The sequence below is a fragment of the Bos grunniens genome, chromosome 11 (assembly GCF_055505025.1).
Source record: "Bos grunniens cultivar Pamir isolate PY7600 chromosome 11, Bosgru_T2T1.0, whole genome shotgun sequence".
In the NCBI taxonomy this organism is placed as follows: Eukaryota; Metazoa; Chordata; class Mammalia; order Artiodactyla; family Bovidae; genus Bos; species Bos grunniens.
This window is the reverse complement of record NC_141175.1, coordinates 32,572,400-32,589,926: the sequence shown is the minus strand read 5'-3', so window position 1 is coordinate 32,589,926 and position 17,527 is coordinate 32,572,400. Positions and strand designations below refer to the sequence as shown.

Genomic DNA, 17,527 nt, shown 5'->3' with positions numbered 1-17,527 from the left:
GCGCTGGGTTGAGGACATTGAAGTTGTGAATATACTTTTCTTCTACTGTATTAGAGAGGCCTTCCCTGGCCATTTAATCTAATATAGGCTCTGGTCACCATAGCTTTTGTCATTTTGTTGTTGTTGTTGTTGTCTCTCTCCTCCTTATTTACAATGTAAGTGCAAGTAATTGAGTGAATCAATGTCATGGACTTGGACTTTATTCTGTAGGTCTGTGTTTTTTTTAAAATGTGTGTTAATTACCCACATTAGCTTAGAACTGGGAAACTACGTTCTCTGAGAGAAGCTTGAGAAATCTGTGCTTTAACAGTGGTTTTTATGTATACTGAAGTTTGAGAACAATTGTCGTAGGCAGTAGGAGTCATTGAAGTATCTGAAGCAGTGGAATGGATTGGTAAATTATTTTGGCAGCAGGGAATAGCAAGGTCTCACTATGGCAGGGTGGGAGGAGGAGAGCCTAGTTAGAAAGCTGTCGGAGCCAGTTTTGCAAACATTTTGGCCGTTTCTAAAAAAGTTAAGCATAATGTTTACCATATGACCCAGCGATTCTACTCCTAGGGATCTTCCCAAGAGAAATGAAAACATATGTCCATATAAAGACTTGTACATGAATGTTCATAGCAGTATTATTCACAGCAACTAAAAACTAGAAACAACCCAAATGTCTGTCAACTGATGAATGGGTAAGCAAAACAGGGTGTATTGTACAATGACATACCGCTCAGCTATAAAAAGGAACAAGGTGCAACATGGATGAACTTTAGAAATGTTACTCTAAGTGAGAGAAAACAGTCACCAAAGACCAGATATTGTATAATTCCATTCATATGAAATGCTCACAAAAAGCCAGTCTATTATAGAGACAAAAAGTGGATTAGTGATTGCCTGGAACAGTTTCTTAAATTGGATTGCTGTGTGATTGCACAGCTCTGTAAATCTGCTAAAAATCACTTAATTGTACACTTGAAGTGAGTGATTTTTATGTTGTGTTAATTGTACCTCGGTTAAACTGTTGGAGGGTGGGGGCTGTTGGAGAAGTCCAGAGTTTTAATTAATGAAGTGGGAATGAAAGTAGGATTAACATGAGACAGTTGTGGCTGCAGGGGTGGAAGGCATTGGGAAGGAAAGAAAGAGGCAAAATTTAGCTGCCACATTACTGATTTAATGATTTAAAGAGATGCTAATACTACCAGTAGAGAGAGGGAATATATAAGGACAGGTCTTTTTCTGGGAAAAAGAGAAACCAGTTATTTTTAATTTGATCTATCTTCAGGATATGCAGTTGGTGATATCAAGTAGGCAGCTGATATAAATCAGGAGCTCAAGAGAGTTTTGGATTAAAATGTGATTTGGGAATAATTATATAATGTCAGTAGAAGCTGAAGGCATGAATGATACTTGTGGTGGAAGATGTAGATTGAAGTGAGAAGAAAAGGGATTCCAGAGATAGTCCTTAGAAACTTGGATGGTAACACTAAAGACAGCATAGAAGAAAGAGATCTGTAAAGAAAATTGAGATGGAACAGTTATTTTTATGAAGATCAATGCAGAAAAACCAAACTTACACAGTGTGCTGTAACAGCCAGCTTATATCAGATGGAAATGGTTTATATGAATGGGGTTTAGTGGCCCAGTATATGCTTATACTTTCTAAGATGGCAGAAATCATGACTTTTTGGCAATATATAATCTTATTGTCTTACAGTCATAAAAATGTGAAATGTATCCCTTTGCAAAATAAAGTTAGTCAACATGGGGCCCTTTGGGGATTAAGTGTAAATAAGCATGGCCTACCATTTTATTTTTATGATATGGTATCTAGTTTCTTTCCCATCTTAAGACAAAAGGTACTATTTTCATCCAAATTACAAACTGTCCAAGTATAATTAATGACTTTAAAACTCAGTATTTCAGACTTTTTTTTTAACCTTGTTGGTTTATGTAGCTGGGGATATTTAAATAGGTATCGCTTATCTTCTGCTTGCAGGCTTATCGGTAACAGCAGAACAAATAAATCCTCATGGTACTGGAGCTCGAAAGACAGAAACTAGAGTTGAAGAGGCATTTCGGCACAAACAAAGAAATCCAATGGATGTCTGGCACAGTTCTGCAAATAAATGTGCATGTGAGTATTTGAGATCTTGTTATCCAGCAGTGGGAACAACTGTGAATGAGGCAGAAGTGTTAGGAATTGGGCACATACACCAAAGGGCTGCCAGGAGCTTGTGGGGTAAGATGCTGAATCAGTATATTTCTTTAACCTTATTTGCTTTTTTTCTATCTCTGTTCAGTGCTTGCTGTTGTAGTTGAACTAGATTTAAATATTTTCAGCTTTAGACTTTGGGTTTTGGAAAGAGATATGCAGCCAGTAGATTATTATCCACCCCACCTTCAACCCCTTGCTGTATATTATGCAGGGTGCTCTCTTTATGGTGGGAAATGGAAACTGTGGTGTAAGAGAGTGCCTGAATTAACAGCAGGAAGTTGATTTTTCTGAGAAAAATCTATTCAGCTTTCTTTTTCTGGTTTTGTTTAAGTGAGATGTATTTATTTATTTTTCTTCTGTTTGTTTTGTTCTTTTTTGTTTATTTTCTTTTGTTTGTTTTGTAAGTGAGGTGTATTTAGAAGGGGAAAATTCAGTGTTCTATGTTTTCCTCACTTTTCCTTATTCATGGTGATCTGTAAAAATTTCTAAAAGACAAATGGTAATAAACACAGCATCTCCCTAATGTAATCTTTATGTTTCACTAAAGATGGCCATCTTTGGATTGTGTATGCTGTTCTTCTGATGTAAAGGTGGTAATTCTGCTCCGGCTGTCAGTAAAGATGGCCATAATAAGTTCTTCCACCAGTGGCGCTGAAGTTGAATGAATGAACCAGACTCAGTTTGTTTTTTTTTTAAATCTTGTCCTCTTTGTGATAAATGGCATTCATGTGTGAGAAAATTTGAAGGAGTTAATGGTGCATTTCGTCCTAGGAAGCTGATTAAGCTATTTGTCCTGGTTGTACCTTGAATCGTGACCTGGATTATCTGACATAACACTCTAATTTAAATGTTGAAATCCTTACATTCTCTGCAACTGATAAAAATATTTACCCACTAAAATATATTGAACATTGCTTCAACAGTTTTAATTTTCTATAAGTGTTAAAATGTTTTTTAATCTACAAATGTGAGTTTTGTTTTCTCTGACCAGTAGATGGCATATGTGACTCATCATTTGACTATTTTACATTATGTTACTTAAATTAGTATGTCTAAATCTCCCTATGGAAGAGTTGCTTTCCTAAGGTCTTAGTTTTGGGAACAAGCTCAGAGATGCTATAAAACTTGATTTTAAAGACTGTGCCTCTAAATGGGCTTTTCACAAAAAGTACCCCTGAAAAAGGTGATAGAGCAGTGACTGAAACAAAAATCTTGATTCTTGTGGCACATATATAACCAATTTCTCTTATTTGACCAAAATCTCACTAAGCATTAGAAGTGATTATAAAAAGATGGGGAAAATACCTCTAGTTTGACCTCCCCACAAATAAGAACATTTTCTCTTGTCTGGGATGAAAGCATTAGAAGTAAACTTCAGAAAAGTTCCTAGCTTTTGCTTAGGGTACGAGTACGTTATCAAATAATTGAGCTGGCTCTTGATCGAGCAGGGTCCAGCCTCCTGGCTTTAGTGCTACATGACCTAGTAAGGAAAGGAAAAGGGAACCTCTTGTCACTTTGGTTGTTGGAGAATAAGCAAGGACACAATGTCAGGAGTGACTGGTCAGGTAGAAAAGCCTAACAGTTCTACATTTTAGAGAAAGAGCAAGCTGAATACTTTTCTTTCACTTTTAATATGGACTGGGTTAATCTTTCGTATAGGTAATGGAATGCTTATGAATGCTCATCACTTTAGCCTGTGCTTTTAAAAGTAGACTAATATAGAAATTTCTTCTCCAATTACCCTGTAACTGTAAATTGTAAAAATAGAAATGGGGGGGGGGGAAACGAATGGAGAGATGATTGCAATGATAGTACAGTTTTGAGGGCAAAATAAATTTTGAGCCAAGTCACTAAATAAGTTGAATTTTGGAAATGATTTTAGAAACCTTTGGTAGATTTATTCTTAGATCAGAAAGAAGAGTAACATTTATGACAATTTGTCATATATCTTACCTTGGTGTCTTTATAAGACTTAGTAAGGATTAAAGATAAAAGGGTGAAAAAAGTATGTAAACACACTATGTGCTGTTGATACATTATGATCTTTATCCATTAAAAGATCTTTATTCATTTTTTTCCCTAGAAAAGTGTACACATACATAATAATGTTTTAGAATTATTTTAATGGATAAAGATCACAAGTTCATATTAAGTGCTGACGTAAAGAAATGAGGGTTGTTTTAAGACCATATTCCCTTCTATTTGTCTTTCAACAGCAATTTTAAAACTATGGATTAAACATTCTCCACTTAGTGGCCCATATTTGCATTTTCTTTTTAAAATGTCTTTGCCCAGAAAGCTTTCAACATTGACATATTAAAAATATATATTATCTCTTTTTAAACTAAGCCAGATTTGACATTATTTTTATAGCCTTGGAAAAAATGAATTACTTTTACTCTGATGGCTTTCAACTAATATTCAGAATCCAGTGGTAGATGTCAGAAGTAATAAGTCTCTAGCTTAACTAGTTTGGTTTAATAACTTTTATATTTAAATTTCTTCATGCAAGTGTCCCACATTGCAAAATAGAAGTTAACTTTTCATTTTAGGGACGATGGGATCGACTTGCACAACCAACTACCTTTGATGTGGGAAATAAATATTCCTATGTCCATCATGACCTGAAAGTACCAGCTATCTACTGATAAAACTCTTGATAGTTTCTAACACCAAAGAGTATAGTCCCTGCAACTTTTGTAGGTCTCTCACTTTATATAACTGACCAAATATTTATTTTCAGTGTTTATTAATGTTGTTATTGTTGCCTTGATAGCAGAGGACTTGTTTTCTGCATATTTTCCAATAACAAGTTTGCAAGAAATTGATCCTGCTAGGAGAAACATTTGTGGTAGAAGGCTAACAGGTGGCTAACCACATTGTCTAAACTTCTTAGGAAAGGAGAGGCAGTAGAGATACCTATAACTTTTGTCTCTTCACATATTCGATCATATCTTAATTTCTTTTATGGTTTAAGAGCTTTTGGGAGATCTTGCTGGCAAAGCACTCATTTTCCTGGTGGAAATCCAGGGCTGTAGTCCCAAACCTTCCAGGCAGCCTGGTAATATGACCATTTCCTAAATGTATAGTGTGCTTGGCCTTTGGGTGTTAAGAATTAGGAAAAGCAATAAAGTAGGATCTAGGGCAGTCATAAAGAGTGAGTGCTTAGTCAACTCACGCAGGAAATAAATTAAAAATATTTTCATTTGTCAGAGCTCATCCCTGACATCATATCCATTTTGTAGGTGTGAAGATTAGTCAACATGGGTGCCAAGAGCTAAGTAGTTTTTGTCTCTGTGTTACGGTAGTGTGGGTTTACTTTCTTTTGGATCTTACTTAATAAACATTTGTGAAACAAGCATTGCACCTACAAGTTCTATATATCTTTTTCCCTTCTTTGTAAAATAGTTCGAGTTCGGAGAAAATCACGGCGGCGATCACAGTGGGGTAAAGGAATTATTAAGAAAAGGAAAGTCAATAATTTAAAAAAAGATGAAGACGACACCAAATTTACTGACTATGAGAATCATATGGAGGACAGGAAATTGCTCGAAAATGGAGAGTTTGAGGTAAGCACTGACTGCCATGAAGAAAATGGAGAAGAGACTGGAGACTTATCTATGACCAATGATGAATCATCCTGTGACATCATGGACATGGACCAGGGGCAGAGGCTTAACAATGGAGCAAGCACAAAAGAGAACTTTGCATCTACCGAAGAGGAAAGTTCAAATGAGTCTCTACTCATCAACAGCAGCAGTTCTCTAAATCCAGAACAGACATCTCGGAAAGAGCCTTTCCTTAAAGAAGGCTGTCTAAATGGTGAGGCCTCCACAGACAGTTTTGAAGGAATACCAGTTCTGGAGTGTCAGAATGGCAAAGCTGAAGTAGTTTCTTGCTGTGGCAGTGGAGATAAATGTAGTTCTGAACAAAAGACTCTCCTGGAGGACCAGTCAAAAGAAAAACCAGAAACTTCAAATGAAAATCATGGAGATGATCCTGAGAAACTAGAGGCTCTGGAATGTAGCACTAACGAGAAGTTAGAGCCTGGCCCTGATGTAGAGGTTAAAGATGCAGAACTGGATAAAGAAGGTAGAGCTAATGTTTTAAAATTTTTCCTGAGGTTTTAAACTGCAGAGTTAATTACATGCATATTTTATCTGGTCCCCAGTAGCAATAGTTGATGAATAATTATACCCCTTTGAGAATTTGTTGCAGTTTTCACCCCTTTTCCTAGAAAAGTGTATACACACATAATAAATTTTGGTGTATGTTTTAGAGGGTTTATTGTCCAGAAGGCATTGCTTTCCTGGCTGCTTCCTCTTCATGCTCCTGTCTGATTATTGTCCCTTTCCTAATGGATTTATGACTGAAAGCTGAATAAATCCACAGTTGTTAAGAGGATGGGATTTCTGACAGAAGGATTATTGGGATGGGGTGAGAGGTAGGTGAGAAGACTTGGATGCTATGGCAGTATGGTATATCAGAGTCATATAAACCCACATTATATTTCCACTGTTGTTTATTATAATCATGTGATTCTGAGTTAGTTGCTTGTATTTTCTGGTTCTGCGTCTTTCCATCTTCTGAATTAAACTTCAGGGTGGTATCACTGCAGGGATTAAATAAGTCTTGTATGTTAATTGCCTCTCCTGGTACCTGGCACATCCTAAGGTATATTCATGCCAGGCAGTCATTGTCAGTTGAATCTGAGGGGTGTTAATCTAGAGACACTGTTGCTTTATAAACCAGTGGTGGAAGAAAGCAGCAGAATCCTCACTGTCAAAGTGACTTGATTCTTGCTGAGTCAGAGCTCTCTGCCCACTCCTGACTTCCCTTGGATATGTGATTCCTGAAGAAGCAGTGGATGGGGGAGTTGAGGGTTTCTGGCCCTGCTTTGCTATTTATCATGATTCTTTAGCCCGTGGAGGGGTGGGGTGTATTAAGAGACAGACCTACCCTGTTCACTGTGCATTTCCTTCCTAAACAGGTAACTAGTCTTGCACTCGATTATCTTGAAATTGTATTGTGCTCTCTAAATTGTGTGGAGTATATGGTGTTAGCCTGGGATTTGGGCTCTGTGAGAAAAGTTTTTTAATGCCAGTTTATTTGAGCTATCCAGAAGAATTAGAGTAGGATGATATTGTTCAAAGTCTTAGTTCTTTTAATGGATAAAGAGAAAGGTACAGATTTATGCTGCCTCTTGAAAATTTTTAATATTTAATAGTAGAAAGCAGTTTTAGAAGCATTATTTATCTGGGCTATCATATAGACAGAACTTAAAAAATGTGTTGAAGCTAGAATTAAGTAATGAATGGGACAATGTGGGGAAAAGGGAGAGACTCCTGTTACGAGGCAGAATGGGTGAGTGGGTGGGGGAGTCTTTGTAATGCTACTTCACTATGAGATTTTAGTAAGCTTACAGAAAAGGTTTAAATGAATATTATGTTCAGCTAACAGCTTTAAAAGTATTTGCTGTGTAAAAGCTTCACCTGAAGTTTTCATTTGTAAGTGTCTAGGGCACTGTAACCTGGCGCAGTGGTTCCTAACTCAGATTCTTTGACCCCCTAGACGTCCCTGGGTGAAATAATGAGGATTCGTGTGGTCTTAACAAAACTCCTAGCATATGTTAATCGAACTGGTTTTTCATATGTTAATTAAACTAGGTTTTCAGTCTAAAGGCTGTCTTTAATATAAAATTTCTCTGATACATCAGGGTATATGTTTTTGAAGGCAACATCTTGGTTCTTTTATTATTTATATAGCAGGCATTGATGAGAAAGAATTGTTTAAAGACTTGGGAATAAGAGGACTAATGCAGGAGGGAGGAGAAAGATTCTCCTTAGTTTCCCAGAACATGGGCCAGGTCCTGTGTAAGAAATGGTCCAAGTTTGTCCTTGTGGCCCCCTACCCCTGCCCGTCTCTTCTTTAGAGTACTCCTACTCAGAGCGCGTAGGGCTTAATGGTCTGCCTACCCTCCCTACCCCTCAGAGTGCCTGGTGCAGTCAAATTATACTTAGCTGCCTCCAAATTTCTGTTTTTTTCAGTATGATTGGTCTTAGGAGAATGTTGGGAGGAAAGTATTAAAATATATTAATTTAATCAAAGGTAGTAGGAAAAGACACTAGACCTTTTGCATTTTTAATGGACTTATATTTTTAAGAGAAAATATTGTGTAACACAGGCAGTATAACTGAGAAAAATAAGAAATTTCAGACAATGTTGAGGAAAATGTTTTGCTTTGGGAGGCAGATATGAAGCGGGTTGGCCTTACTTTGTGTTAGCATCTGCTTTTCTATGTTGCTTCCTTTTCTTCTAGTTCTGAAAGCTCCACATTTTAAAATGATTATCATACAGAGAGTGAAGATAGTTTATAAGTCACTTCTTAGAGCTGAAGATTGCTTTTACCTCCCTTTCAGTGGATACATTTGTTAGGTGATATTCTGGTATGACTTGGCTTTCATAGTTGTGGTTTAGTCCTCTTTAACTTAGGTTTCTTAGTCTTACCTCAAAAAACCATTTATTAATTGAAGAATAATATCCTTATTCCAAAAAGGATTTGTGGTGGGTAAAATTTATAATAGTTTAAGCCTGATTTTTATGAACTTTTATTTGCTGCAGTGCATTTTTCTTTCAATTGTAGGTGCTTCTAAAGTAAAGAAATACCGTAAGTTAATTTTAGAACAGGCAAAAACAACAAGCCTGGAACTGGTTCCAGAAGAGCCATCTGAGCCTGTGCCGCCTCTTATAGTTGATCATGAGAGACTGAAGGTAAGCTTAGCTCTTCCTGGGAAGTTTTAAATGAATGGAAATAAGTTTTAGTAATTTTTTCCTTGAACCTTGGAATATGAGTACTCTAGGGCTTCTAATGAAAAAGAGTTGTTTGTGTTTTGAGGGGTTTAGAAATATGAGAATGTTCTTGGTAACAAACTAAGCCCTGGAATCTTCTAAACTAAGGGGTCAGGTTTATACCATAGCATGTGGTACCTGTTGCCTAGCATTTGAGTAGTACTGTTTCAGTGTGAACAATGAAATCAAACTTCATTTTATTCTTTTAATTTTTCTTAGAAATTGCTTGATTTGTTGGTAGATAAAAGCAACAATCTGGCTGTTGATCAACTTGAGAGATTATATTCTCTTCTTAGTCAGTGCATCTACCGTCACCGTAAAGATTATGACAAATCACAACTTGTAGAGGTAAGTGTTCATCTGGAGAATAAATAAATATGTGCTGTTACTTGTCACAAAGTAAAGAGAAAACAAAGTTATTTTATTTTGAATTTTTCGCCAAGTAACTGAAGAGTGATTTGAAGATTTAAGATTAAGACGAATCATGAAGAGTTATAAAAATAACCTCTTTGTACCCTTTTGTCTCAGAACAGAAGTAATCTGGGTTTCTTTGTTTATTAAAACACAGAAATCCATGGTTGGCAGACACACGGAATAGCATGGTGCAGTTCTCCCCTCCCTTGCTTCTCGGCAACTTCACAGATGATGCGTATCACGTGGGCCTGTTGAATGTGAGCTGGCCTCACAGTCCATGTTACCACTACTCTCTAGGCAGCCACTACTGGTTAAAAGGGGTTGGTGTGGGCCTTGAGACCTATTGGCCACCCTAGTAATGACTGGAAGAGAACTTAAAAGTCATCTCATTTAATCAGATCTAGTCCTTGTGAAACAGCCACATGAGTGGTTGTCCTTATGCTTGAATACCATAGAAGTGAGCCATTGCCCTTCTAGACAATTCTGGGCCATAAGAAAATTTCTTATAAATACGAGCTTGTATCTTTTTTTATATAATTTATATCATTAAGTCACTCTTCTGCTTTTTGAGGTCATCTGAGCAAATGTGAATGCAAAAAATGAATAAGACAAAAGTCTCTGTTCTCAAGGAACGTTTTTAATATGTTAAAGGTTTATGTGTAGAGGATGTGCCTATTCTGCATGTGTAATATGGAATACAGGCATATCTTGCTTTATTGTCCTGTGCACATACTGAAATTTTTGCAAGTTGAAGATTTGTGGCAACACCTCCATTTTGCAACAGCATTTGCTCACTTTATGTTTCTGTGTTACATTTTGATAATAGTTGCAGTATTTCATAATTTTCATTATTATATTATGGTGATCTGTGATTAGTGATCTTTGATGTTACTGCAAAAAGATTATGACTTTCTGAAGGCGCAGATGATGGTTAGCATTTTTTTCCCACAAATTTTAAAATGTTAAAAAAATTAAGGTGTGTACATTGTGTTTTAGACATAATGCCATTACACAGTGTATGTAAACACAACTTTTATTTGCACTGGGAAACTAAACAATTTATATAACTGCCTTTGTTTTTTGTCTGGAAGGCAGTGTCTCCAGGGTATGCCTGCATTAGGCTTCCCAGGTGGCTCAGTGGTAAAGAATCTGCCTGCAGTGCAGGAGATGCAGGTTCAGTCCCCGTGTCAGGAAGATCCTTTGGAGAAGGAAATGGCAACCCACTCCAGTATTCTTGTCTGGAAATTCCCTGGTGGGCTACACAATCCATGGGGTCAAAAGCGAGTCAGATACGACTCAGCAACTAAACAACAGCAATGCCTGTATTATACTTGAATCAAAGTAAGGGTGCACTTAAAAGTTATTTTGTAATCATATTTTTCTGTCACATTTTTATGAATCTGTACCAACCTTATATAATAATGTAGAAACTATATAACAGGAAAGCAAAAATGAAAAAATAAAAACATCACCCACATACCACCATCTGGAGGAAACTAATCATTGTTAATCTCTTAGAATATTTTCCATCCTTTAAAAATGTCTAGATGTACATAACATGTATATAAGTATGGATGTGTATTTAAAAGTTGGGATAGTATTGTATATTCTGTTTCATAACTGGACTTTTCTCCTACTCAGTAACATATGATGAAACATTTAGCAGGAGTAATTCTGATTGATCATTTATATAACCTTTTGATTAGATGATAATCTGTTAGTATACCTTAATAGTTCTGTAGAGATGTAGGATATAATTTCTTTGGAGGTGTTTTGGGTGGCGCAGTGGTAAAGAATCCACCTGCCAAAGCAGAGGCACAAGAGATGGGGGTTTGATCCCTGGGTCGGGAAGATCCCTGGAGTAGGAAGTTGCAACCTGCTCTAGTATTCTTGGCTGGGAAATCCCATGGACAGAGAAGCCTGATGGGCTATAGTCCATGGGATCCCAAAGAGTCAGACATGACTGAGCACACACACATTTATTTTTCATAAAGAGGGAAAGGAAAACCAGATGTCTTAGATGTATTTGGCATTTGCCTATCTGAATGTAATGTGTGGGGTAGAGTTCTTTACTTTTTTTAAATTCTAGAACTTCTTTGTTCACATGATGATATTTGATTATCATGAATGGACTGAATACTCTTCAGCAGTGAAACATTTTTCAGTCTGGGTCTTGGAACCATATAATCTTGGGGCCTCATTTAGAAGGGAAGGAAATCTATAGCAGAATCACCAGTGAGTGGCATTCCTGGGGGTGGTGGCATTGACTCTTCCTGGCTTTTTTTTTCCTTTCTAAATTTCAACTCTAATTGAAGTGAACAGCATTGGGAACAAGGTGCATTCTACTTTGGGTACAAGTTTTACATATGGAATAGATTCATTTTGCTTTGGGAGTTGAATATAATGAGGACTTCCCTGGTGGCTCACATGGTAAAGAATCTGCCTGGAATGCTGGAGACCCAGGTTCAATTCTTGGGTCGAGAAGGTCCCCTGGAGAAGGAAATGGCAACCCACTCCATAATGAGTAGGGAAGTGTGTAGGCTTTGGAGTGAGGCTACCTGTATTCAAATCCTGACTCTTTATTCAAATCTTGACTCTGCTATTTACTTCCTGGCAAATTATTTATATATGCAAATTTCTTAATAAAATATCTGGTATAACAAGAACTCGTTGCTAGCGTCATCCTCATTAGCCTAAATGTAAAATAGGAGGCATTTGGAAATGTCTAGAGCAGATAGTCTTACACAGTAACTATAGTATTATAATCAGGAATATATTTAAAGCTTAACTTTGTATCTAAAATTCTTTCTTGAGAAAGTTGATTTGAAGTGAATTTTTCCGTAATGCTTTTGTATTTCCTTTAATAGGTAACTTGTACTTTTTTCCTCCCCCTTATAGGAGATGGAAAGAACAGTTCATATGTTTGAGACATTCCTATGAACCTTTCAAGAAGAGTGGTTTATCCCCTCCAATCTGCTCCTGACAGAGCAGTCTTCTGAGCCATTCAATTTCAAATTGCACCAATTAACGTGCAGAGCCTTGGTGTAAAGTGCTCTCTCACTCATTCTTTCTCTCTGTTGAATTTGGTGCTATTGTCTCAGGTACCTGAAACCAACCAGCCTACAAGAACCAAACAGAACTTCAGAAACATGTTGTATTTTCCACAAATAAAAAATACAACCCCACAGATTGGAGATTTTGGTGCTACAGAAACTGCTCTCACTTCTGCTCCTCTTTTTGTGCACTCTTTTTTGGAGATTTGTCTCTTAGGGAGCAGACCAGCAAATTTGAGGAAACTGGATGGGGCAGTTCTTACTGTGTTGAATTGTTTAAAAAGTGGGCAACCTGTTCCTTTCCCTCTCCTTTCTACCCCTTTTATCATATTTGTTTTATTTTTTTCTCTGGGTAATGGACTAAAGCCTGTTTTGAAATTGGCTATGGTACATTCTGGTGGGAAACTGAAGAAACTGGATGAAATTAGATTAGGCTCTTTAGAACTGCCTTTAATGTGCCTTTTTATTCATTTGAGAAAGGATAAGGCTAAACACAAGGATGGGCTTGTTTGTAGCAAATGAATTAGAATGTTTTCTTTGGTCACAACCCTGAAAATAAGTTTTGATACTCTGTATCATTAAGAGGCAGCCAGTGATTTGGTATGAAATGCCTATATTGCTTTTAAAACTCAATCAAGAAAGTTGTTAAGCTACAAAATATACTAAAAATGGTAAGTTTTCCTGTATGGTTTGTTTCTGTTTAAGAAACATGTGATGAAGCAACAACAACAAAAAATAATACACAATCCATAAAAAAAAAAACCACACTCTTTTTGGTATCGATGACAATGATGGTCAGAAAATAGAACTGCCTTCTATTTTCTTCTATCAGTGGTAATTTAATGGATATTCATGTTTGAGTTCCCAGAGAAGAATGATTTTCATGTATAGCAAATTATTACTGTTTTGGTTTAAAGCCAGGACTTGCCAAATGGAAAGAAAAGAGGAATTTTTGTCTAGGAGCTCCATAAAATTCTTTTTCAATATGCATAGTTGCAAGTGAGCTCTGGTATGGTCCTTGAATAACAGTATTAATATTTAAATCCCTCATCATAAGCTTACCTTCACAACTAACTATTCATTTTGATCGGAACCCATTTTGGATCTTGTTGAGCGATTTCTGTGACTTGTACTTATCTAAAATTAATTATGGATTACTAGTTTTACAAAAACTTTCTACAAATTCAGAGACACAGTCTAGGCAGTTGCAAAGAGGCAAAAGGAGTGCAGTGACTTTTTTATCAGATGATTTTTAAACAAAAAAGTAGAAAATTTTGACAAGTTGGCTTGATACCTTCGTTCATTATAGCCGTTAGCTGCACAGGTGTGTCTTTCCAATATATGCAACACATGTAGTTTGGATTTTAGAGCAAATGGTCTTGGACTACTGCAGAGATACTGAGCTACCTCAGCTTTTTGTATTTTAGTTACCAACGGTGTCTACAGAGTTCTGTATTCACTTTGCCACCGTTTACATGCTGAAGCTAAGGTACTTGTCTCCTCGTCTCTGGCTTCGTAGGGTGCTGGATGCCAGTGCAGAAAGCACGCTTTGGCCAAGGCTACTGCAGTAATCTTAAGTGCTTCTTTGCATTTACATGAACATTTTACGCTTTCTAACTCTAGTTTAATTTTAAAATAATGCCACTTGTTTTCTTTATACCTATGAACTTTTCATGATATTCAGTTAGTCATATAATTCAAGATGCTACCCGTGTAGACACACTGTATTTTTAAGGTGGGCAAGTGCGATTAACGATGAACCAATTTTAAAGGGGAGGTCATTTGAAACCTCTAATTTGATTATTGGGAGGATTTTCATGCTTTCTTTAGTATTTATTACCATCATACCAGTTCAAGCTATTTTACTGTCTAATACATTAGCATTTTGTATTTTGATGGAAATTGTTACAGAATTTAAAGATTTGATGAAATAAGATGTAGCAGATTTTTTGTAGCAAGTTTCTGGTAAAAGGGTTTTTTGCAAGTCTCAGGTTCTTGCTGCACTATTTTTCTTTAAATATTTATTCCAGTTACTCTAATTCAGAAGCATTCTGTTCAAGTAACAGCAGCACTTGTGAATGGAAAAAAAATGCACATGTTCTTAGTAAGTTACTAAATTTGTACAGGTTAAGGTTTTAGCCATCAGTGAGTTTGACAAGGGAAATTTATTTATGTTCAGCATTAAAATGCTTCCAAAAGATCAAGTTTTTTAATTTTAACCTTGATAGAGGTAAGAGAAATAGGAGGCAACCTCAGTATGATAGGATCTGCCACTCTGAACAGTTTAGGTCTTAAGGAGAAAGCCAATCTAATGCCAAGGGGAGAAAAATGAGCTGAAATTGTACTAACTCCTCTGGCCCCTTTCCCCCTGCAAAAGAAACACGCTATACCAGTTTTGCTTACTTTACAGCTATCTGGTGGTTCTAGAATTTAAAGCAGCTTGTAAAATTATCCAAGCAGACTCAATTTTGTTTACCTTTCTGTAAGTTCTTGATTTTTGCTGTATAGCATTGGCAAAAATATGTACAAATTGACCTCTGTTCTTATTTCCTATTGTGAGCATTATACATTAGCTCCTGTGTAAAACCTTGCTCCCAGATGACTAAAATGTGTATCACGGCCCAGCCCAACAATAGTTAATGCTCAGCTGTGGGGACCATAGGAGCTTTTGAAGACGATGGAACTGCACTAGGTTGAAACTGATGGCTGTGGAGTTAATTGTGTTTTTGAGCTTGAATCTCACCTGTGATTAATTTTTTTTTGTTTAGTTTTGTTGTCCTTTCAGTACATTCTTTCAGGACTTGATTTTTCTCATATGCCAATGTATTTGTAGATTTACTGGATTTTATTTTTTAGGGAGTGGGGTGGTAATATCTTCCCATTTTTTGATTAAGTTGGTTCAGCTATGGTGCTATTCAGTAGGTATCTTCAGTGTCAGGTCCCGTAGCTGAATGCCATTGTTATTATAATTATTATTTGTAATCACATTGTAAGCTTGAATTTGGACTTGTACCAACATCTTTTGTATTTTGTACATTCGGTTATTTAGACTTTGGGAGTCCTCTTTGGTTTCATTCATGTATGTCCACTTTGTAGAGTAAGTAGACCTCCTCAACTATGGTCTATTTTGGGTTTGTAGTTTAATTTAGAATTGTGTTAAGTTGATGTTTTACATTTGACTTCATTTTACATTAGTTTGAAGTAAATTATTTAATTTTTGAATTCTGGAATTTTGAACATTTACTGTAATTTGTAATATAACTGCTGTGAAATACTTGAATAAAGATGACAAGAAAATCATGTCTTTCTTCAGCTTAATCATCATTACTGTTGGCTGCAAATGCAATGCTTTGTTTCTAGCTGAACTCATCTATTTTGCAGCTAGGGCATGGTGATGTTTATTAAGCACCCTGAGAATCTTGTTCTATGATTCTTTTAGATTTAGTTGCCCTAGGTATTTTTTAGCTTAAAGTTGAACTTTTTTCTGTTGAACAAGTGTAGTTTTAACTTCATATGAAGATTGTCTAAAAGTTGTTAGAATCAAATGGATTACTTCTGTGATTTGTTTTTCTCATTGGAAGACTATGCAACAATAGACAATCAGGTAGTATGGTTCACTTATTTTATAGTGCTCTTCTCTCTGATCACCTAGTTGTCGGTGTGTTTTGAATAATAGAACTTAAATGTGGAGAGAGATTTCACACCAGAATTTTATGGGGTTTATTGCTTTAAGCGAATAGAATGTACTTGGCTTTAGATCGCCCGTATTTCTGTTGTCTGGTGTATATGTATATTCCAAGGTTAGTATACTAATCTTCTTCTACATAAATCTTTAATGCCCCCCCCCTCCATTTTTAAAGATGATAAAAAGGAACTGTTTGAATTTGTTTTTCTTGGTTTTGCAGATTAATTCTTACTTTTGATTGTTGTATGTATCAGAAGACTGATATTGATAAACCTGGGAAACAGACTTTTGAAAGTTTTATCTGAATGTTTAGATAAGGAGTTTATAATTGAATTTGAGTCTCAATCAAGTTTTGAGGGCCCCAGGGATGAAGTTGGGTTTATGTATCCAGTTTTAGTTTTCCACTGGACTCAAAACTACAGTAAAGTGAGAGACTAATCTTTAAGTATCTGCTTCATTTAGTCCTCACGCCCGAATACCTGAAAAGTTGTCTCTTGGCTATGTTTTAGAATACAAATTCTCTCTCTTTCCCACACAATCATGTCTGTTATGTGCTAGGCACTGAGTCAGAAATTCGTGACATGATACAGGTGATATTCTCTGTCCTTTAGAAGCTTATAATCTGCTAGGGGAAGTTGGTACAAATGCTAGTAGAAATGACTGAGTGGATTAAGGACTGTAACAGAGGATCACAGTGCTGTTCATAGTTCTAAGAAGGGAATCAATTCTGTTTAGGAATGGGACAATGAGGAAGGTCTTCAGAGAGAGTTGGCATTTTATTAATATAGTTGGTGATGGACAGGGAGGCCTGGCATGCTGCGATTCATGGGGTCGCAAAGAGTCTGACATGACTGAGTGACTGAACTGAACTGAATATAAATAAATATTGGCAAATGTAAATAATATAAATATTTATTAATATTTGGCCTTTGCCTCTCTTTGACTTTTCTAGAGTCTAACCTTACTTTATCAAAATTTTTTCTTAGTTTCTTGTGACCCTTCGTATTAATATTGTATCACTTTATTCATGCCCATTCTATACCAATAGATATCCCTTATGGTATTTTTTCTCCTCAGAATTTAGCTGTATTTTGTATTGTGTAACATAGTAAATTACTAATGTTATGTAAAACTTAGTAATTTATTCATGTGGGAAAGGGGATACAAAAGAAGTATCATAATTTATATTTCCTGTAGGAATTTAAAACAATGCTGGACATATAATAAATCTTTAACTTACTTTTTGGTTCAATTGACAAAGAAAGCTGAAACTTACCTAAATCATCCTTTCACAGATTCAACAAATATATAATAAGTGCC

At 36.2% G+C, this 17,527-nt stretch overlaps 1 protein-coding gene across 21 annotated transcripts in view; it reads left to right on the top strand.

Annotated features, from left to right (window-relative positions):
• The window catches only part of ATAD2B (ATPase family AAA domain containing 2B), a 150,068-nt gene that overhangs the window by 107,231 nt on the left and 25,310 nt on the right, over window positions 1–17,527 (top strand). For 10 of the 21 annotated variants that reach the window (XR_015136486.1, XR_015136499.1, XR_015136485.1 and 7 more), the window contains 5 exons: window positions 1,988–2,125; window positions 5,615–6,298; window positions 8,850–8,977; window positions 9,275–9,403; window positions 12,368–15,822. Coding sequence is in view for 7 of the 21 variants with exons in the window: in XM_086325709.1 (XP_086181835.1) it covers window positions 1,988–2,125; window positions 5,615–6,298; window positions 8,850–8,977; window positions 9,275–9,403; window positions 12,368–12,409 (1,121 nt within the window). In the remaining 14 variants the exon portion in view is untranslated. Of the gene's footprint in view, window positions 1–1,987; window positions 2,126–5,614; window positions 6,299–8,849; window positions 8,978–9,274; window positions 9,404–9,623; window positions 9,789–12,367; window positions 15,823–17,527 lie in introns of those variants that run through there. The other 11 variants (XR_015136491.1, XR_015136489.1, XR_015136496.1 and 8 more) reach the window with 4 other exon arrangements.